Below are 23,349 nucleotides of genomic sequence, written 5' to 3'. Positions count from 1 at the left end.
TCATCTCACCCCAGCTTCAATGAAGCTGAAAACAGAGACCTCCAGCCTTGCACAGACGATCCTTCCTGATAGGCAGGCACCATGCCTTTTCCGCTGTCTCCCTGCAAGGCCAAAAGTTATTTATTTTAAATATTTAGATCCTGCCTTGTTCCGTCCAAGCTAACATAAGAATCACCAAGAGCCAGTATGCAAGCCTGACCGCACTGAACTGAAACCACTGCACATTGCTACCACAGTTGCCTCCATTCCCCTCCCCTTCCTCTGTTGTTTTCCTTCATTATATTTTAGATTGGAAGCTCCTTGGAGCAGAGACCTATCCTCTTGGATGGTGTAAAGTGTCAGGCACACGGAAGTCACTCCAACAGCGACAGCAGCCACGCAAACAAGCAAATCCCCAGCAAGAACAGCAGGCCTGGAGGGAACAGAGAAAGGCCGGCGCCTGCTCTCCTGAGCATGAGGGCCTTGGCACTGCAGCAGCTGGCCGAGGGCCGGGCGCAAGGGGCCTCCCTCATCAGGGCGGCCCAGAGCCTGGGCATGGCAGCAGCGGAGAGCCCCGTCTTCTCCTGTGTCCCCACCGAAGGGAGCCGGCGACAGGAGCAGTCCTATGCCGGTCTTTGATGGCCATCCCCTGGCCCTAGCCAGAGCAGCAGGAGTCCTCTCAGCTTTGCAGGCTGCCGAAACACAGAATGCCCTGAGGTGCTGGGTGGGACTCTGCCCTTTTTACAGGTGAGGAATCAAGGAACTGTGCCCAGGGACACCCACCGTGGCGGCCCCTATCCAGGCTGGGGCTTGGCCATGCATCTGCACAGCAACATGCCTCCACATGCCTCCGTCTCTCCTCTTCTTCCACATGCTAATTTGTCACAGCAAGGTGCTGGGAGGGGGCTGAAATCTGTCTTGGAGAAGGGCCACAGCTCACAGGCAGAGCCTTGCCTTGCATGCAAAAGCTCCCAGGTTCAATCCCCTGCTGCATCTCTAGGTAGAGCTGAAAAAACTCCTGCCTACGGAGCCACTGGAGAGCCACGGCTGCCAGTCGGTGCCAACAGTACTGAGCTAGAGGGGCCGGTGGGCGAGGCTCTGACTAGGCTTAAGGCAGCCCCTCTCCTCCAGAGGCTTCCACTGCTGCAGGACTTCAGCAGCAGCTCAGCTGTTTGCGAGAGCAGAGAACCCCAGCTCCCCTGGCCAGCAATGGCCACCAGGTCATGCCTCTGGGCAAGATTCAAGGCAGTCCGGCTACACCACCCTCCTGGCTGGCTCGGTCCCAGTGTGCCACAGGGAATGCCGTTGCTTTCCCCTGGATGAGCCAGTGATGGAGATCGTGAGACAGAGCCCTGCTCCGGGTTTGCGCAGCAGAGAAATGCGAATAGTGGTGGCAGAGAGGGAGGAGCAGGTCTCTCTCTGGGGTCGCTCCATGACCGTGGGGCATGCCGACGGAAGAACGCTTGCTGACACTTTTGCCCCTCTGTGGCTGTAGTTGGGGCTTGAAAATCTGTCTACCTGGATGGGCACTTGTAGCCTAGAACAGTGGGGAACTGGCCGGTGCAGTTTGGCATTTCAAATTAGGATTTTGCCTGCCATTCTCTCTCTTTTTAATCTCGACTTGATTGCACGGAAGTTTAAGGCATCATACAGTACCTTGTTTTTACTGCCTTCTGAGCCACCTTGAGGCATGTCTGAAAGCTGCTGCGTTTTTCAGTGAAGAAAGAACAGAGCAGCTGCCTGACCTTTGGGGGAACGAGGACAGGAGCCTCCAGCTTACGCCAGGTGTGCAGTGTGAGGCAGGCGCATCTCTTTCCCGCCTGCCATAGCCACCCTCTCCCACCATGCTCCCCAGCAGATGCAGATTGGCTGTCGAGAGACAGGTGGTGACAGCTACATAGCAGGCAGATGGGAGCCCATGCGGGGCACAGGGAAGAGGTGCCAGGGCAGGCAAAGGAGCCCTTCTGTGGAGGGGCAGGAAGAGAGAGGCGTACGCAGGCCCCAGGCGGGACAGCGAGGCACGCTGCCTTCCAGGCCTTGCGGCACAACGATGCCCGTGTGGGGCGTCACGAAAGGGCAGCAAACGGTCAGTCACTACCCTGATGGCGGCGGCACTTCGACTGCCCTCCTGGGCAGCGAGGGGAGAGGAGGTGCTTGTGGATCTCTGCCTCAGGTGCCAAAACAGCCTGGCCAGGCTCGACTCTCCTGCACCCCTGGCCTTGAGGTGCTCACACTCTGCTCCATCTTGGGAGGCAGAAGGTCTCGGGCCATGCTGGCTGACTTCTGGCACTCTTGACCTTTCGTGTCCTGGCCCTGCCTGTGTCTGCTGCCCCCAAAGTGTCTCCTACCCCCTACCCACCCCCCTAGGCGGCCTCCCCCTGGCTGCTGGGACATCCTCCCAAGAGGCAACATGGTGCCCCCTCTCTGTCTTCATGCAGGTCCCTCCAAGCCTGTCTTCCCCACATAGCCCTTGGCAAAGCTCATGCCCAGTGGCTGTAGTAAAGTCACCTTGCCCACACCCACCCCTCACTGCCCATGCCACTCCCCTCCCTCACCAGCCCTCCACCAGCAATATTTAGACTGCAAATACCTTGGGGCAGGGGCCTATCTCTTTTGCTCAAGTTGCTCTGTAAAGCACTAACATGTTCATCTCATATAAATCAAAGCAAACAAAATCATCATTACCACCATAAATTGAAGAGAGGGATGGAAGCCATAGGCTTGGTCCACGGGAACAACTCGGGGGGGGGGAGAAAGGAGATAGAGGGCCCTTTCAGCTGAGCACACCTGTCGCAGCCACAAACACATGACCACGACACTGCCTGGACAGCAGTAATGGCCAGCCCGCCCCCCGGCCAGCCCAACTTTCTCCACCCCCAGCAGCAGCGGCAGCTGACCAGGCAAGCACGCATCAGATTTAGAGCTGCCTGCTGCTGTCACTCTGCCATTCTGGCTGCCTTTCTGGGAGACTCAGCTGCCACCTGTCAATCGCAACACAAGGCTGATCCATAAACTCGGGAGACCCACTAGAAATCATTGCAACCTTGCTTCCAGCTTTGCTCTAAGAACATCCTGGCAGCACCTGCCAGAGATGCCCCCATCACACTGACGGTGAGAGGTTCTCTCTATGAAGTCCCAGCCAGGCCTTGGCCTGAAAAAGCCAGCAGCAAGGAAGGCCTAAGCACAAGTTGGAGGGGCTTGGGCACACTTTGCTGTAACAAAAGACTGAGAAAGCAGAAGGGAGTGGGACAAGAACCCACCCAGAGACAAGGCCCCTTGTCCTGGACGCGGAGGGAAGCCAGAGACAGGGAGCCAGAACATTTCACACAGGCAAGGTTGGCGTGAGAGCCTTGAAGCAGTAGGCTGGGAGATGATGCTCCATTCAGAGATTCTAGGTGTGCAGTGGGCCAGCAGGAAAGAAGTGGAGCAGGAAGCGCTTACAAGAAGAAAGCCCCCAGATCACGAGTGCAGACATGTAACCTGAACTAAATCCCTTCTCAGGAAAAAGGGAAAGTGACAGGTAAAGGCAAACAAGAGACAAAAGCAGACCCGCGTTGCAGTTGATGTCAGAAATGCAGGCGCTTTAGTTCAAGTCACAAAACGACCGGACATGCTGCAGGTCCTCTGGCCATTCCCTGCGCTGAGAAGCCACCATGGCTAGAAAAGTCCAGAGGAAGCTGCCACCTTGCTATTATTATTAAAAGATCTAACCCACCTTTCCACATACTGTGCTCAAAATGGCTAATGAAAAGTAAATATACAATTAACAATAAAGTGCATATCAAAACTCAGTCAAGAAAAGATACAGCAGAAGCAGTACAAGCACTGCAGCAACAAACCCACATCATGGGACAGCAAAGCAAACAACATGGCTGGCCAAAAGCCTGCTGAGATGGCAGCATCCGATGGAAGGCCAGTGGAGGGGCGTGGGGGGGGCTAGATGGGCCTCCAGAGCAGGGAGTTCCAGAGCTGGGGCGCAGCCGCAGAAGAGGCCCTCTCCTGCGTTCCAGTCAAGCGCGCCTCCGACGCAGGCGAAACCTGGTGCAGACTCTCCTCCAATTCTTACTGCACAGGCAGGTTCATATTACCAGGGTAGTTAAGGGGATGACTAGAAAACACCTCGCTACTGGGACCAGATGAATTCCATCCCGGGGAGCTGAAGGCGCTTGTGGACATTACTTCAGAGCCATTGTCGGTGATCTTTGAGCACTCCTGGAGAACAGGAGGGGCCGGAAGGCTGGAGACGGGCCAGTGTTGTCCCCAACTTCAAGAAGAGGAAGAAGGTGGATCCAGGAAACTGCAGACCAGTGTCAATACTGGGCAACATTCTCGAACAGGTGATTAAGCAGTCCGTCTGCGAGCATCCAGAAAACAATGCATCGGTTGGGAGGAACCAACATGGCTTGGATCATGTGATGTCAGACCTTTTTTTTGATAGAGTTACTAGCTTGGTAAATCATGGGAATGCTGTGGACCTGGTATATCTTGCTTTCAGCACAGCCTTTGACAAGGGATGCTCTGACTTGGATTCCTGCATTGAGCGGGGGGTTGGACTCAATGGCCTTGTAGGCCCCTTCCAGCCCTACTATTCTATGATTCTAAGGTTTCCCAGGAAATCTTGGTTGACGAGATGGTACAACGTGGGCTGGATGCTGCCACTGCCAGGTGGATCCACCCACAGCTGGCTGAGTGGCCGCACGCAGCGAGTGCTCTCAGCGGCTCGGCATCCCTGAAGAAGGGAGGTCTCGAGCGGAGGGGTGCAGGGCTCTGTCCTGGGCCCTGGGCGGTTCAGCACTGTCACAAAGGGCTGGGGTGAGGATGTAGAGTGGGTGCTGATCAACTCTGCAGATGACACAAAGCTGGGAAGGAGAGCCTGCGCCACAGAAGACGGGATCAAGATTCGAAAGGCTCTAGACAGGCTGGAACTGGGCCAAATCTAACAAGATGAGATTCAGCCAAGATAAATGTAAGGTCTTGCATTTGGGTACAAAACGCCAAAGGCAGAGCATAGGATGGGTGAGACCTGGCTTGGCAGCAGTGTATGTGAAAAGGACCTAGGTGATCACAAGCTGAATACGATGCGGCAGCTGAGAAAGCGAATGCAATCTTAGAGTGCATTAACAAATGCAGAGCGTCCAGATCATGAGAAGTAATTGTTCTGCTTTATTCTGCATTAGGCAGCATTTGGGGTCCTGTGTCCAGTTCCGGGTGCCCCATTTTAAGAAGGACATTGGCAAATTGGAGCCCATTCAAAGAACCGTGACCAGGACGGTGAGGGGTCTGGAAACCAAGTCCTATGAGGAATGGCTGGATGAGCTGGGTCTGTTTAGCCTGGAGAAGAAAATATTAAAGGGAGACATGACAGCGGTCTTCAAATATATGAAAGGCGGTCAAGAAAAAGATGGAACATTTATTTGGGGGTTGGACTCAATGGCCTTGTAGGCCCCTTCCAACCCTACTATTCTATGATTCTATGGAACAGACCCCTTCCCTGTTGCTACTGAGGGCAGGACTAGAACCAACAGGACGAAATGGCCAGGAAGCAGATTTCAGCTAAACATAAGGAGAAACATCCTAGCAGTGAGGGCTGTTCAGCAGGGACAGCCTGCCTCAGGAGGTGGTGGGTTCTCCTTTACTGGAGGTACTTCAGTGGAGGCTGGATGGCCACTTGTCAGGGATACTGTAGCTGCAGCCTGAAGTGCAGAGCCTGCAATGAGCAGGGAGTTGGGCTAGATGATCTCCAACATCCCTTCCAACTCTAGGATTCTATAATATTGATAAGACACTCCCTCAGATAGCTTGTCCTTAAGCTGTTTAGGGCTTTGAAGTTCATAACTAGCACTTTGAACTTGAAAATGAATGGGAAGCTCAAGCAATTGTATCAAAGGAGTTGTGTCCTCCTGGTATCTGGCTCCAGTCAGCAGCCCAGCCACATCATTCTGGACCAGCCGATGGCTTGGATCCAACCATGTCATTCCGCCAGTAGAATGGAAATCACAGGCAGGATGGATTTCCCCTCCCCCATGCAGCCCCGAAATCTGCTGCAGAGGGTTGGGGGATTTAAGCTAACCCCACTTTTCACAAGCAGCCTCACACAGAACAATGCAGTAATCCAGCTAAGACGTAGCTAAGGCGTCCTGTTCCCATGTGGTCTCAGATCTGGTCTAGTGCCCAAATCTCAAGCAACTGAGGAGCAATGGGGCACTGCGACCACTGTGCCAACGGAAGTTCTATGCCACTCTGTTCTTCTGCCGCCACAGACAAGCAAACGCTAGGGGCAGCGGCCAAGCAGGCAGAAACAGCCTTCCTGACCGTGGACAAAGCTAACAGAAATGCAACGTTTCTCTTGGATTTGGGGCAAAGCAGGTTGATGCAGTCCTATCACATCATGGCAATAGTGGACTCCTTTAGATTCATGGGCAAAGCTTTCTAAATCTGCAGGCTAGTTTACCTGCACAGGAGTCCTAAAGCAGCTGTCAAACATGATTGGCCACAAGGACACTGCTGAATAAGCCTTGATCGGGGTGGGACAGGGAAACACCGTCAGCTGCTGGAAACCCAGCAAGGGAGGGGACAAGCACCTCAGGTCGGTGACTCTTTAGGTGTGAGACAAACGGTGCTCTTATTCAAGAACAAACCATGACAGACTGATCGCATGTCCTTCTTTGACAGAGTTACTAGCCTGATGGATCAAGGGAATCATAGAATCATAGAATAGTAGGGCTGGAAGGGGCCCACAAGGCCATCGAGCCCAACCCCCTGCTCAATGCAGGAATCCAAGTCAGAGCATCCCTGACAGATGGCTGTCCAGCCTCGTCTTGAAGGCCTCCAGTGTGGGAGAGCCCACCACCTCCCCAGGTAATTGGTTCCATTGTCGTATTGCTGTGACACTCAGGAAGTTTTTCCTGATGTTCAGCCGGAATCTGGCTTCCTGTAACTTGAGCCCATTATTCCATGTCCTGCACTCTGGGATGATCAAGAAGAGATCCTGGCCTTCTTCTCTGTGACAACCTTTCAAGTACTTGAAGAGTGCTATCATATCTCCCCTCAGTCTTCTCTTCTCAAGGCTAAACATGCCCAGTTCTTTCCGTCTCTCTTCATAGGGCTTTGTTTCCAGTCCCCTGATCATCTTTGTTGCCCTCCTCTGAACCCTCTCCAGTTTGTCTGCATCCTTCTTAAAGTGTGGTGCCCAGAACTGGACACAGTACTCCAGAGGAGGCCTAACCAGTGCTGAGTAGAGGGGAACTAGTACTTCCCGGGATTTGGAAGTGATGCTTCTATCAATGCAGCCCAAAAGAGCATTTGCCTTTTTTGCAGCCACATCACATTGTTGGCTCATATTCAGCTTGTGATCGACAACAATTCCAAGATCCTTCTCGCTCGTAGTGTGGTTGAGCCACGTATCCCCCATCTTGTAACTGTGCATTTGGTTTCTTTTTCCTAGGTGCAGAACTTGGCATCTCTCCCTATTAACTGTCATTCTGTTGTTTTCTGCCCAGCGCTCCAGTCTATCCAGATCACTTTGAATTTTGTTTCTGTCTTCCAAAGTATTAGCTATCCCTCCCAATTTTGTGTCATCTGCAAATTTGATCAGCATTCCCTGCACCTCCTCCTCCAAGTCATTCATACAAATGTGGAAGAGCACTGGGCCCAGGACTGAGCCCTGCGGTACCCCACTCGTTACCTCTCCCCAGCTTGAGAAGGTCCCATTGATAAGCACTCTTTGAGTTCGATTCTGTAGCCAACTGTGGATCCACCGGATCGTTGTTTCATCTAGCCCCCTTCGAGCTAGTTTGCTCATCAGGAGATCATGGGGCACTTTGTCGAAAGCTTTGCTGAAGTCGAGGTATATGATGTCTACAGCATTCCCACGGTCTACAAGAGAGGTTACTTGATCAAAAAATGAGATCAGATGTGTCTGGCAGGACTTGTTTTTGACAAATCCATGTTGGCTTCGAGTCATCACTGCATTGTTGTCAAGGTGCCTCCAGATGGATTGCTTTATGATCTGCTCCAGAATTTTCCCAGGGATTGATGTCAGACTGGTCTGTAGTTCCCAGGTTCCTCCTTTTTAATGCTGTATAGTATATCCTGATTTCTGCAAGGCTTTCACCAAGGTCCCCCCTGATGTTTTTGTTGGCAAGCTGATGAGGGCTAGATGAGGCTACCATTAGCTGAAAGTGCAGATGGCTGATGGACCCAAAGGGTGCTGCTCATCCATGGCTCTTCATCAACCTGGAGAGAAGTGACCAGTGCGGTGGTGCAGGAGTCTGCCTGGGCCCCATGTGGGTCGCCATCTCTGCAAGTGACTTGGATGACTGAGTAGAAGCGATGCTGATCGAATCTGCAGATGGCACCGAGCTTTGAGAGGTAGCCAACGCCTTACAATACAGAAACAGGATTCAAGGTGACCTTGATAGGAGGGCGCACTGGGCCCAAACCATAGGATCATATAATCATAGAAGAGTAGGGTTGGAAGGGGCCTAAAACGCTATCGAGTCCAACCCCCTGCTCAATGCAGGAATCCAAGTCAGAGCATCCCTGACAGGTGGCTGTCCAGAGTCGTCTTGAATATCTCCAGTATGGGAGAGCCCACCACCTCCACAGGGAATTGGTTCCATTGTCATACTGCTGTAACAGTCAGGACGTTTTTCCAGATGTTCAGCACTCCAGCCTATCAAAATCACTTTGAATTCTGTTTCTGTCTTCCAGGGTATTAGCTATCCCGCCCAATTTTGTGTCATCTGCAAATTTGATCAGCATTCCCTTAACCTCCTCATCTAAGTCATTAACAGAAATGTTGAAGAGCACTGGGCCCAGGACAGAGCCCTGTGGTACCCTGCTCATTACCTCTCCTGTTTGAGAAGATCCCATTGATAAGCACTCTTGGAGTCCAGTTCTGTAGCCAACTGTGGATCCACCAGATCATTGTTTCATCTAGCCCACTTTGAGCTAGTTTGCTCATCAGGAGATCATGGGGCACTTTGTCAAAAGCTTTGCTGAATTCGAGGTATATGATGTCCACAGCATTCCCCAGTCCACAAGGGAAGTTACCTGATCCAAAAATGAAATCAGATTCATCTGGCAGGATTTGCTCTTGACAAATACATGTTGGCTACGAGTAATCTCTGCATTGTTTTCAAGGTGCTTCCAGATGGATTGCTTTAGAATCTCCTCCAGAGTTTTCCCAGGGATTGATGCCAGACTCATCGAACCATCGAACAGTAGGGTTCGAAGGGGCCTACAAGGCCATCGAATCCAACCCCCTACTCAATGCAGGAATCCAAGTCAGAGCATCCCTGACGGATGGCTGTCCAGCCTCGTCTTGAATGCCTCCAGTGTGGGAGAGCCCACCACCTTCCTAGGGAATTGGTTCCATTCTCGTATTGCTCTACCCCTTCATGGATCACTGCCTTGTTGTGCCGAAGGGGCGTGCGTAACTCAGTGAAGCCATAAGCTATGCCGTGCAGGGCCACCCAAGACGGACAGGTCATGGCAGAGAGTTCTGACAAAATGTGGTCCACTGGAGAAGGAAATGGCAACCCACTCCAGTATTCTTGCCAAGAAAACCCCATGGAACGTATCACAAGGCTAAAAGAGATGACGCCGGAAGATGAGCCCCTCAGGTCGGAAGGTGTCCAATATGCTACTGGGGAAGAGCAGAGGGTATTTCCAAGTAGCGCCAGAAAGAGTGAAGCGGCTGGGCCAAACCCGAAAGGACACTCAGCTGTGGATGTGTCTGGTGGTGAAAAGAAAATCCGATGCTGTAAAGAACAATATTGTTTAGGAACCTGGAATGTCAGATCAATGAATCAAGGTAAGCTGGAGGTGGTCAAACATGAGATGGCAAGATTGAACATCGACATCTTGGGAATCAGCGAACTAAAATGGACAGGCATGGGCGAATTTAATTCAGGTGACCATCATATCTACTATTGTGGGCAAGAATCCCTTAGAAGAAATGGAGTAGCACTCATAGTCAACAAAAGGGTGGGAAAAGCAGTACTGGGGTACAATCTTAAAAATGATAGAATGATCTCAGTACGAATCCAAGGCAAACCATTCAACATCACAGTAATTCAAGTCTATGCCCCAACCATTGAGGCCGAAGAAGCTGAGGTTGATCGGTTCTATGAAGACCTACAACACCTTCTAGAACTAACACCAAAAAAAGAGGTCCTCTTCATCATAGGGGATTGGAATGCTAAAGTAGGAAATCAAGAAATCACCGGGATAACAGGCAGGCATGGCCTTGGTGTACAAAATGAAGCAGGACAAAAGCTAATAGAGTTTTGCCAAGAGAACATGCTGATCATAGCAAACACTCTTTTCCAACAGCACAAGAGGCGACTCTACACATGGACGTCACCAGATGGTCAATATCGAAATCAGATTGATTATGTCCTTTGCAGCCAAAGATGGAGAAGCTCCATACAGTCAGTCAAAACAAGACCTGGAGCTGACTGTGGCTCAGATCATGAGCTGCTTCTTGCAAAATTTCGGCTGAAATTGAAGAACATTGGGAAAACCACTAAACCGTTCAGGTATGACCTAAATCATATCCCTGATGAATATACAGTGGAGGTGAGGAATAGATTTCAGGGATTAGACCTGATAGACATAGTGCCTGAGGAACTATGGACGGAGGTCCGTAACATTGTTCAGGAGGCAGCAACGAAATCCATCCCAAAGAAAAAGAAATGCAAGAAAGCAAAGTGGCTGTCTGATGAGGCTTTACAAGTAGCTCACGAAAGAAGGGAAGCGAAAAGCAAGGGAGAAAGGGGAAGATATACCCAACTGAACGCAGAGTTCCAGAGAATAGCAAGGAGAGACAAGAAGGCCTTCTTAAATGAACAATGCAAAGAAATCGAGGAAAACAACAGAATGGGAAAGACTAGAGATCTCTTCAAGAAAATTGGAGATCTCAAGGGAACGTTTTGTGCAAAGACGGGCATGATCAAGGACAAAGAAGGCAGGGACCTAACAGAAGCAGATGAGATTAAGAAGAGGTGGCAAGAATACACAGAAGAACTATACAGGAAAGATCTGAATGTCCCTGATAGCCATGATAGTGCGGTCACTGAACTTGAGCCGGACATCCTAGAGAGTGAAGTCAAGTGGGCCTTAGGAAGCATTAGTAACAACAAAGCTAGCAGAGATGACAGTATTCCAGCCGAACTATTTAAAATCCTAAAAGATGATGCTGTTAAAGTGCTGCATTCAATATGCCAACAAATCTGGAACACTCAACAGTGGCCACAAGACTGGAAAAGGTCAGTTTACATTCCAATTCCAAAGAAGGGCAACGCCAAAGAGTGTTCAAACTACCGCACAATTGCGCTCATTTCACATGCCAGCAAGGTGATGCTCAAAATCCTACAAGCTAGGCTTCAGCAGTATGCGAACCGAGAACTACCGGAAGTACAAGCTGGGTTTCGAAGAGGCAGAGGAACTAGAGATCAAATCGCCAACATTCGCTGCATCATGGAGAAAGCAAGAGAATTCCAGAAAAACGTCTATTTCTGCTTCATTGACTACGCTAAAGCCTTTGATTGTGTGGATCACAACAAACTGTGGCAAATTCTTAAAGTGATGGGAGTACCAGACCACCTTACCTGTCTCCTGAGAAACCTGTACGAGGGTCAAGAAGCAACAGTAAGAACCAGACATGGAACAACCGAGTGGTTCAAAATTGGGAAAGGAGTACGACAAGGCTGCATATTGTCACCCTGCTTATTTAACTTATATGCAGAGTACATCATGAGAAATGCCGGGTTGGATGAATCACAGGTCGGAATTAAGATTGCTGGGAGAATTATCAACAACCTCCGATATGCAGACGATACCACCCTAATGGCAGAAAGCGAAGAGGATCTCAAGAGCCTCTTGTTGAGGGTGAAAGAGGAGAGTGCAAAAGCTGGTTTGAAACTCAACATTAAAAAAACTAAGATCATGGCATCTGGCCCCATCACTTCCTGGCATATAGAAGGGGAAGAAATGGAAGCAGTGACAGATTTTACTTTCTTGGGCTCCAAGATCACCGCAGACGGTGACTGTAGCCATGAAATTAAAAGACGCTTGCTCCTGGGGAGGAAAGCTATGGCCAACCTAGACAGCATAGTAAGAAGCAGAGACATCACCTTGCCGACAAAGGTCCGTCTAATCAAAGCTATGGTTTTCCCAGTAGTAATGTATGGCTGTGAGAGCTGGACTATAAGGAAGGCTGAGCGCCGAAGAATTGATGCTTTCGAACTGTGGTGCTGGAGAAGACTCTTACGAGTCCCCTGGACTGCAAGGAGGTCAAATCAGTCCATCCTAAAGGAAATCAACCCTGAGTGCTCATTGGAAGGAGAGATCCTGAAGCTGAAGCTCCAATATTTTGGCCACCTAATGCGAAGAGAAAACTCCCTGGAAAAGACCCTGATGCTGGGAAAGACTGAAGGCAAAAGGAGAAGGGGACGGCAGAGGATGAGATGGCTAGATAGCATCACGGATGCAATGAATATGAACTTGAGCACGCTCCGGGAGAGAGCGCAGGACAGGAAGGCCTGGCGTGCTATGGTCCATGGGGTCACGAAGAGTCGGACACGACTGAACGACTGAACAACAAAATTGCTCTAACAGTCAGGAAGTTTTTCCTGTTAGCCGGAATCTGGCTTCCTGTAACTTGAGCCCATTATTCCATCTCCTGCACTCTGAGATGATCAAGAAGAGATCCTGGCCTTCCTCTCTGGGACAACCTTTCAAGTACTTGAAGAGTGCTATCATATCTCCCCTCAGTCTTCTCTTCTCAAGGCTAAACATGCCCAGTTCTTTCAGTCTCTCTTCATAGGGCTTTGTTTCCAGTCCTCTGATCATCTTTGTTGCCCTCCTCTGAACCCTCTTCTGTTTGTCTGCATCCTTCTTAAAGTGTGGTGCCCAGAACTGGACACAGTACTCCAGACGAGGCCTAACCAGTGCTGAGTAGAGGGGAACTAGCAGTTCCCGGGATTTGGAAGTTACCCTGCGCTACCCCACTCATTACCTCTCCCCAGTTTGAGAAGGTCCCATTTATAAGCACTCTTTGAGTCCGATTCTGTAGCCAACTGTGGATCCACCGGATCATTGTTTCATCTAGCCCACTTTGAGCTAGTTTGCTCATCAGGAGATCATGGGGCACTTTGTCGAAAGCTTTGCTGAAGTCGAGATATAGGATGTCTACTGCATTCCCACGGTCCACAAGGGAGGTGACTTGATCAAAACATGAGATCAGATTTGTCTGGCAGGACTTGTTTTTGACAAATCCATATTGGCTTCGAGTAATCACTGCGTTGTTTTCAAGGTGCTTCCAGATGGATTGCTTTATCATCCGCTCCAGAATTTTCCCAGGGATTGATGTCAGACTGACTGGTCTGTAGTTCCCAGGTTCCTCCTTTTTACCCTTTTTGAAGATAGGGACAACATTAGCCCTCCTCCAGTCATCTGGCACTTCCCCCGTCCTCCATGATTTCTCAAAGAGAATAGACAGCGGTTCTGAGAGTTCTTCCGCCAGTTCCTTTATTACTCTAGGATGCAGTTCATCTGGCCCTGGCGATTTGAACTCATTCAAAGTAATTAGGTGTTCCTTGACCATATGCCTATCGATCTCAAGCTGCAATCCTGTCCCTTCATTCAACACCAATATCACACCAGTTGCACTGACTACTGGTGCATGTCCAGGCCCAAATTAAAGTGCTGGCATTAACTTCAAAGACTTGAACTGTTTGGGACCATGTTACCTGAAGGGCTTCCTTCCCCTACATCAGCCAGCTCGCCCTACAAAAGCAGCTCCCGAAACCCTGGGAGAACTGGGCCACCCTTATGGAATGCTTTGCCAACAGGAGAGGCCTTTATAAAGGCCATAAAGATTTATTTGTTTTTTACAGGACTCTTGGACAGGTTTGTACTGGGCTGCTGCAGATTTAATATGGTTTTAGCTACAATTATTTATTGAATGTTAGTACTTTATTGGGGTGCATATCTTTTTAGCATTATTGCTAACTCTTATATATTTTTAATGTGTAGTATTGTTTTTGGAGTTATGGTTATTTATATTATATGTTGAATGTTGGACATCACCCTGGGAGGGGTTTTCAATATAAAAGGTGGCAAATATTTTAAATAATTAATGAGTTAAAACAGAGGGCCCCTAGAGCCAGAGGAAGAACTAATGCTTATGAACTATCTTGCAGAATCAGATGTGAGTCTTCCTAGGCTAGCATCTAGTTTCCAACCACGGCCAGACACATGGCCCCCGAGAAGTCCACAAGTAGCCATGAAGGATACAGCCAAACCCTTTCCTCTTTCCTGCTGAATGCACCATGTGCCCCCATCACAATCCTGCTCGTTTCTCTGCTCTTTGCCAAATCAAGGAGCCCATATCTTGTTTTGCCTGCCCTTGTTTCACCACGTTTGATCACTTTCGTCAGCCATCTTTCTACCCCCCTCCCCTCCCCATCCTCTCCTCTTTCATGTATTTCAAAAGAGTAAAATGCCACCATCTAAATTATTTTCTGCGTTATGGCTTAAATATTTAAAAGTAATTCTTGCTACAGCTGAAGACTGAAGTACTTGAAAGGTTGTCACAGAGAGGAAGGCCAGGATCTCTTCTTGATCATCCCAGAGTGCAGGACATGGAATAATGGGCTCAAGTTACAGGAAGCCAGATTCCGGCTGAACATCAGGAAAAACTTCCTGACTGTAAGAGCAATACGACAATGGAACCAATTACCTGGGGAGGCGGTGGGCTCTCCCACACTGGAGGCGTTCGAGACGAGGCTGGACAGCCACCTGCCAGGGATGCTCTGACTTGGATTCCTGCATTGAGCAGGGGGTTGGACTCGATGGCCGTGTAGGCCCCTTCCAACCCTACTATTCGATGATTCTACTGTCTCATAAGAACCTAAGAGGAGCCCTGATGCTGGATCAGGCCAAAGGCTCTCTTGTCCAGCATCCTGTTCCCACAAGGGCCAACCAGATGTCCCAGTGGGATGCCCACAGGCAGGACAGGAGCTCAACTGGAGCACCCTCCCGCCCATGTTCCCCACCAACTGGCATACAGCAAGCGGCATCTGACCCTGGAGGTAGCAGGTTTTGATGAAACGCTACCTGACCAACGGTCTTCTGCAGAGATCTTGGATCAGGTACTAGATTGGATTCAATTAAAGCTGCATCTGTTTGTGCAGAGATGGAGTATAGCCTGTGCCACAGAAGTGACATTTGGAGAGCCTCCTCTTTCATTTTTAAGCCAAGTTACTAGTCCTTTTTTTTTTTTTTTACAAAGTGCGTGGACAGACCAGAGGCCAAAGTTACTGGAGGCTCTGAGAAGCTTCAGGGTCCATCACAGCCCCTCTCCCCTCCCAATTCCTCCCACAACACTCCTGCTCTCTTGATTGGCCAGTCAGCTCCCTGTCTCATCATCCGGGGTCCTCTGCACACCTTCTCAAGGGATTTTAGAATCACTGGAAACTCGTACCTTGGAAGTAGGATCATTATACAGTATAGAACCAAACTATCCATTTGTTTCCCCTTTTTCCTTGAGCATCAAGGTAAACATCACCCTGACTGCAGCATGCCTTTTAATCCCATGTGCACCAAGCAGAATAAGAATGGAAGAACAATAGGTCGAGCTACCTGTTACATGCAAAGGTGTATAACAAAACTTCTGCAGCTGCTTTCTTTAGGGCAGAGCAGCTTCAGGGAGGAGGGGAAGTTTGGGGTGGATCGAGAAGGGGCTGGGTGCTTAACCTGTTTTCTCTGTAGCTCTTCATCCCAAGCAGCTCCCCGCTCCCACCCCATGCCCGTTGTGAATGCACATCCATTGCAAAGCCTTAGGCAGGAAAAGAGCAGCTCTGAGCCCACAGACGTTCCACAAAGGATCATGGGCAGCAAAAACTACAGGCTGCATAAGGAAGGCATTCTTCTACACAGATCCACCGACCGAGATTTCCACTGGCCTCCGAGCTGCAGGGAAAGATGCCTCCCCACTCCACTCAGCAGTGTCCAGCTACCTTGCACTGTTCAGCAGATGGCATTGCCCAGCAAGAGATCAATGGGGACTTCATGCTGGGGCGCCCCAGAGCAGCAGGGGACAGAGGGAGGGCCTGTGGCTAGGGGGCAAGGAGGGCAGCCCAGAGGGAAGGGATCCCCACAACAGCAGCAGCAGGCGGCAGCACGCCTGGGCACAGACTCCTGCGGCTGCGGGCACGGGCGCACCAGGTGCCCAGCAGGCCCTTGGCAGACAGGCAGGCAGGCCATGGGGCATGGAGGAGCGGATGCCCCACCAGGCTGACGGCCAAATGAATGGGGCTTGGGAGCAGGGCAGCCGTGCCAACTTTCCTCCAAGGAAACGCCCGGGAGCTGCTCCAAGGGACAGGGGCTCTCCTGGGTTGGCAGCAGCGGCAGCAGCACATTCCACTTCCATCGAGGTGCCCTCTATTATTAGAAGCCGTCTCCTCAGGAAGGAGCGGGATGCCTGAGCAGCCTGGAGGCCAGTTCTGTGCCTCGGCCCCGTCTGGCTGCCCAGAGCCCAGGCAGGAGTCCGGCCGGTAGCATCCCTGTTTCCTGGCGTTTGCGTTTGGGGAGAGACTTCCTGCCCCAAAGGATCCCAGGAACTTGCTACAAGGCTGCCTTTTGAGCTGGTTGGCTAATGCTCTCCACAAACCCGCCTGATGCCCTGACAGGCCTCAGAACTGACCAGTCAGAGGCTGTAGCCATGATGCCAGCCAGCCAGAGCAAAGACCTCCATCAGCCTTCCTCAACCTGGTGCCCTCCAGATGTGTTTGACTACAACTCCCAGTGTCCCCCAGCCAGCTCCTGCATGGGACTTTGGAACCTGTGGAAGCGGGCTCAGGACCCCACAGCACCACCTGGCCATGCCTCCTGCCTACAGCCAGTTGTGGCTTTCCAGAGGAAGAAAACTACAGAGAAGGAAGAGCCTAGGAAGGGATGTCAAGGGCTGCCCTCCACTCAAGGCAGCTCAGGACAGCCATGAAGAGTCCCTGCCAGCTCTCAGCCCATGGTGTGGTGGGAGCTCCCCCCTTTCTCGGGGCCCTCAGGTGAGAGTTGGAGAGTGTGGGGCTAGAGGGGACTCCCCAAGAATGCCAACTTACTACAGGCTAGAAACTCCCAAGGTCTGAGAGACTGGGAGGGGGCACTGCCCACGGACCCCTCCAACTTCAATGGTGCCCTTGCTCGCAAGGGTCCACATTGGGGTTTTCACACCGGTGGGCACGCTGCTTCTCGGGGTCCTGCTCTGCCTGCCCGTTTCCCGAAAGAGGAGCTTGGCCTGCCGAGGAGAAGCATCTTCCAGCCCTACGCGAGAGTCAGCGTGCCAGGGATTCCTCGCGCCTAACAAGACAAAAGAGGAATGCCCAAGACTGGCACGGGGGTGGGGGTGGCGTCGTACCACTCGCTTGGCAGCCGGGACTAGCAGAGCCCGCCCGGAGAAAGGAACGGCAGAAGCCCCCTCCCCCGAACCCCGGCTCTCAACCGGCCCCTTCTGGGCGCCGCAGGAGGAACAGCGCACCTGCTTCCACGCGCCAGGCCGTCTCCCAAAGCATGTGCTGGGGGAAGGGGGAGGGGGCGTGCCCCCCCGAGACACAGAGAGGGCGAGGGGCCCCCCGCCGTCCCCCCGCGCAGCCGGGCCGGCGCCCTCCAGCCTCCCCCCCGCCAGGCAGACCCCGAACTTCCCCCACTCACCACCCCATGGACCAGAAACTCGAAAAGTTTGCTTTTCGTCGCCTTCCGCGCCCCTCCAGTGACTTCCTCGGCGGCCATCGGGGTCGCCTGGGCTCGGCCTCCCCTCCTCGCTCCCGGTCTCTCTTCCGTCCGTCCGTCCGTCCGGCGGTCCGTCCTTCGCGCGCCCGCTCCGTGCTGCCTTCCCTTTCCTCTCCTTCCTGTGCCGTTTTCTCCAACTCTCTCCCCGCCGAGCCCCGCGGGGCGCTCCGCTCACACTTCTAACAGCGCCGCCGGCCGCGGGGGGAGGGGGCCCCTGCAGGGCGCCCGCGACGGCCCACGGCGGCAGCCGCCGAATTCCGCCGCTGGCGAGCCGCGAGGAGCCTGGGCGCCTCGGCTTGGCGCGGCCGAGCGGGAGAGGAGCGCGGAGGAGGAGGGCGAGAAGGACGGCCGGCCGGCCGATCCCCCAGCCCTGGAGGGAGCGCCGTGGCTGAGTCCAGCCAAGGCCACGCGCCGCCGCCGCCGCCGCCGCCGCCGCCCGTTTCTGTCCCGGGCGGCAGCCTCTCGGCGCAGCGCGCGGCCCGCCCGCCCAGTCCGGCGCGCTGTCTGTCCGTCCGTCCCCGCCGGCCACACAATGACTTCCCGCCGCGGCGCCCCTCCCTTCGCCGCTTCCAGGCCTCATCCCTCGGGACCGTCTAGGCCGCCCAGCTACCGAGGGAAGCGAAGGGAAAGTCGCTCCCCCCCCCCCCCGAGACCGAATGGGGGAGTCTGCGGGAGAAGGAACCGAGGGAGGGCAGATCTCGCGGGCAACATTCCTCTCCCCGCCCCAGTAATCTTCCACCGGGTAGACTGTGATTTCCTGCCCGCCCCCCGCTGCCATAGAAAGTCAAGGATCCCCCTCCCCGGCCCCGCAACACCGGACAGTGCGAGCATCGCCCACACGGCAAGACCGGCTCCTCCCCGCAAGGAAGGGGGACAGGCGGTACTCGGAGGATGCGCTCCCCTCCTCGCCCCGTGCCGCCCTGCCCAGCCCAGCGTGGAGGACTGCCCGCATCTCCCGGCGCGCATCGCCCTGGCAACAGAGGCAGCCGCGTTGCCAAGGAACGGGCAAGGCGCGGTACCCAGCGGGCGCTCTCTCGGCTGCGCCTACCACGGCCCCGCCGCCAGGCGCGTGTGGCCGAGGGAAGAAAGGCGGGGGACTGGCCCGGAGGCGGCAGAAGGTGGGAACGGCCGAGCCGCGTGTTCACACGTGCAGGACCGGGGCAGGAGCGGCCCTCACGTCTCGCTCCTGCTTCCTCTCCACTGCGCGCCCCCACCCAGCCTCTCCAAGCCTCCCGCACCGGGCGCGCCCGCGGCCCGGGCAGGGAGGAGTTCGGGGCTGCGGCGGAATCCCCCTTCATGTCCCCCCCCCGGCTCTCCCTGCTATGCTCAAAGCCCTGCCACCAATGGGACCACGCGGAGGGGACGGACGGACAGGGCGGGCAGGCTGGGAGGGAGGGAGAGAACGAGCCGCCGCCCCCCGCGGGGGGGAGCTCCACGTTGAATGATTGACAGACTGACCCTCCCCGAGTTACCGGGCTCCTCCCGGCCGGGAGGTGGCGCATGCGCAGCGCTGCCTCTTTCCTCTCCGTGTGAAGGTCAGCCGAGCGGCCGGAGGGAAAAGAGGCGGGCAGTAACTCCTTCGGCGCCGGCTCCGAGGAGGGCAGCTCATCGGTGCTGCCCCCTTCCCCACGCGGCCCTGGGCAGCAGCGCTCCAGGCGCAGCAAGCCGCATTCCCGCGCGCAAAAGCCCCCGTCCGAGGTAGGCTGGCGTTACTCCGCCTCGGCGCTGCTCCACTTTGGTGCGGCTTTGCAACGTGGAAGATCCGCTGCAAGCTCAGCCGGCCCTGCAAACAGAAATCAGCCGTCGGGGCACCAGCTCCGGCCGTGCGGAGTTCGGCCAGCCCCTCCCCGCCAGGAGCAGGAGCGAAGGCAAGTGGCCTGGCTCGCTGCTCGGCCCCCTCCGTTCCCGGGGCCGGTGCCGCAGCAGCAGCAGCAAGTCCCCCGAGGGGAGGCGCCGCCCCCATTCAGAGCAGCCCGGAGAGAGCGGGAAAGAAGGGCGGGGGGGCGCTTACCGGCCCCTCTCGGCCACGGCGGTCTGAGACCCGTTCTGCTGCCCTCGGAGTCTGCGGTGCTGTTTCTGGGCCCCGGGCAGCGAACGGGCACTGGCTGAGCGGAGGCGCGCTAGCTCCTCTCCCGCCAGCTGCCGGCTCCGCCGTCGCCCGGCATCCCACCGCCGTCACGTCCGAAGCCGCCCCGCGAAGGTGGGCCTGAAATGCCCCCCGCGAGCGCCGCGCCCCGCCTGCTCCTCTCGCCTCCGGGCGCCTCAGCGGGCAAGCGCCTCGCGGCGTAAGCTTCCGCGTGGGCGGCCGGAGCGGGCGGCATCGGAGCCCGCCGCGCCGGTCCGGCTGAGTCCGAGGCTTCCTCGGCCAGCCACACCGGGCGGAGAGCGCTGGCCCGGCAGCACCGAGGCCGCGCGCTGGCACGCTGGGCCGCCGCCGCCTCTTCGCCGCGAGGGGAGGCGCGCCGCTGGCTGAGCCCGGCCCTGGTCCAGCTTCGAGCGGCGCCTCCACGCGCCACAGCGCTCCTTGCCCCCGCGGTCCCTCCGGGCTATCTTCCGCAGGTCCAGCCCGGGACGCCGGGCCCTTCCTAGGCGCTGCTGGCATCGCCGGCCCGGCCCTTCCCGGTTGGTGTCCGTGCCGCTAATTCTCCAGCCACCTTCGCGAGAAGTGAAGCAAAGCAGAGGCTGACAGCGCGCCCGCCCGCCCGCCCAATGCCCCCGTTGCGCCTGCTGCAAATCCCCGTGCCGCTGGAAGCCGAAGATTCACCAGCGCCGCGATGGAGGCTGGCATGGCAACGCCACACCGTTGCACCAGCCAGAGGCGGCAGCGGCCGCTGCTCCTCCCAGTGGAACTCAGTGCCAGATGGGAATGGGGGGGTGCTCCCCCGTGTCTAGAGAACCAGGAGCATACATGCGGGGACCACATGGTGAAAGGGAGCCCTTGGTACAAAGAACAAACCGCCCAGCAGGACAGCACAGATGGAAGGAGAGCTGGATGGTGCAGAGCCCTGGGCCGACCGCAGACGCCTTGCGAGTGCTTTGCCTCAAGATGCCATAGCGCAATACCCCTAGGAGCCTCGGCTCCACAGCTGCACAGGCACCCTCCACGCGGAAGCCAGGGGGGCTTGCCAGAGTCGGTGAGGCAGCATGGCCCTCAAGCTGGGGCTGTGTTCACAGGCAGCCACCAAACCTCGCAGAGGCCAGGATGTCTCAACCTCCTGCTCCCCCCCCCCCGCCCCGCACAGTGCCCTGCAGATCAGCAGGAAGCCAGCTTTGCCCGTGTGAGGTTGCCACCTTTTCCTTCCCAGGGCTCTATGCCTTTCAAAAGTGCATGATGGGTGGTGATGGAAAAGGTGCAGCTGCACCCAGCCTGAAGGTCTGCTGAGGGGGGAACATTGCACCTGTGGTCCTGCGGTCTGTCAAGCAGCTTTCAAAGGTATGAACAAGCATGCTAGAACAAAAAAGTTTGGCAAGCCCCATTCTTCTGTTGCCTCAGACCAGCTTGCTCCACCATAACTGTCTTTAAAAGCTGTGGCTATTATTGCTGGTTCCTCGTTGTTGTGGCAGATACGGAGCATCCGCTTTTGTTATTTACTGCAAATATCCTTACTGTGGATTCTCCCCCACAACTCCCAGAACTGGGTGGGGTGGTATCTCCCATGTGGCCTTGCCACCAAATGCATTGGGGAGGATGTCAGGAGAGCTCAGTGCTCCCGACTTGGCACGCACCGCAGTTACCACTGGCGTGGTCGTAAGCCAGGGGACGGAGCTCCCTGAAGGTCCACTGACGGCAGTCTCTCCTGGGAGAACAAGCAGCAGACACAGGCACCCAGCCATCTTCGGAGAAGGGGGCGTGGCTTGTTGGGCGGGTGTGTGTGAACAAAATCCAAGGCAACCAGGAGGACATGACTGAGCGACTAAAGGGGGAGAGTGTCAACAAGTTCATGGGTGATAAGGCTACGTTTGATGTATTGTTAACATTTACATCCCATCTTATTTGCTAAGAAGCCCTCAAGGCAGTGCCCTCAATGGCTACTAATCATGATGGCTGTATCATCCCATCCGGGATCAGATGAACCCTGCCTCTCGGTACCAGTCGCTCGGGAGGACAAGCGAACAGGAGTGTTCAATTGCACACCTGTGCTACCTGTGGGCTTCCCACGGGCATCTGCCTAGCCATTGTAGGACCAGAATGCCACACTAGATGGACCTTTGGCCTGATCCAGCATGACTCTTCTGATGTGTATGGCCAGTAAATGGACTAAGAACAAGTCACTTGGACTGGCTCCAGCACCACACTTTCTTGGGTCTGTGTGTAGGGCAGTCCCCAGCCCGCTCTTCCCCAGCCCCAGCCTGCTCTGCCTTCCCTTTCTCTGAGAGTCCATACCCAGGGATCCAAAGGGGCCCTACTGGTCCCTGGCCCATGATAGGCTGAGCCTGTGCTGTTCTCCTGGTCTGCAGCCCCACATAGGACATAGGACCCACATTCAGCCCCACATGGGGTGCCTTGGGCTCCACATGTAGAGTGGGAAGGGCCCACAGCTTAGCTGTAGGGCACATGCTTCATGTGCAGGAAGTCCCAGGTTCTGTCTCCTCTAGCCACCCCCAGCTCTAGCTTAAAAAACAGATCAGGTAGCAGGTGATGGGAAAGAGACCTCCTTCTGGCCAAGCCCTGGACTACTGCTGCCAGTCAGAGTGGACAAGACTGGGCTGGAGGGACACAATAGCTGCGCGGCTGTTTTCCAGAAAACAGGACCCATCATCCTTCTGATAGTTCCATTCTGCTTTAGTAAGAAGTGTGTACCACAAAGCACACAAGCAGTGCATTTTGAGAGACACTGTCCTGTGACAATGTAAAAGTTAATGAGTTTACTGTTGCAGGAGCTTCCATGCAACAGATTTTGCCACAGGCCATTCCTTGCTCCTGATGGTGCCACTGTCCTCCGCCTTTTTGCTGCATGAACTAGCATGGCTATTCTTCTGGCTTAAATGCAAAGCCCATCTCATTTCAACCTCTGGAGAATAATAATGGTGCTTAAAAAGCCAAAAAACAGCTTCATGGCTTCCCTGAAGGGAAAACAGCATAAAACCAAAATTCAGCAAGTAGTACCTCCACAGCCATCTCTTGAGCAATCTGACAACCCCTTCTCCGCGGACCAACTGAGATCAGGGTGAGGGCCCGTCCCTGGCATGTATCTGCCAAGGCACCCCCTAAGCTTGTGGAGCACAAAAGTGCTTTGCTTTCTGGGGTGTCATGTAGCGCCATGTCCATTTCTCTCACACAGGGAAAGGCGCCCTCCATTTTGCATGTGGCTTCACCTCCTGGAAGGGGCCTCCCCTCTGTGTCAGGCAGGTGCAGCCCATAAACATCCAAAGCCCCCTTCACTCGATGCTGCATCCCCACTGAGCAGATGTCCGATAAGCCTCTCCATGAGGCATGCACCTCGTTGCTTGCTGAGATGTGCCACCCTCCAGCCACCTGATGGCTATGTGCTGCCTCCAGGACCAGGAGGCAGCATGCCTATGTACACCAGTTGCTGGGGAGCTGGGGCAGGAGGGTGGTGTTGTGCCTGTGTC

The 23,349-nt window shown here is 54.4% G+C and overlaps 1 protein-coding gene across 1 annotated transcript in view; it reads right to left on the bottom strand.

The window, feature by feature from the left end:
• Positions 1 to 17,775, bottom strand: part of SMARCD3 (SWI/SNF related BAF chromatin remodeling complex subunit D3) — a 60,563-nt gene extending 42,788 nt beyond the window's left edge. The window contains exon 1 of the mRNA XM_084859735.1: positions 17,698 to 17,775. Coding sequence (XP_084715861.1) covers positions 17,698 to 17,775 — 78 coding nt within the window. The remainder of the gene's footprint in view (positions 1 to 17,697) is intronic.
• Positions 17,776 to 23,349: the final 5,574 nt, after the last annotated feature.

This window comes from Heloderma suspectum, chromosome 5, assembly GCF_057233095.1.
Source record: "Heloderma suspectum isolate Gila_16-S chromosome 5, 16-S_ref, whole genome shotgun sequence".
NCBI classification, from domain to species: Eukaryota; Metazoa; Chordata; class Lepidosauria; order Squamata; family Helodermatidae; genus Heloderma; species Heloderma suspectum.
This window is presented reverse-complemented; position numbering and strand designations above follow the sequence as displayed.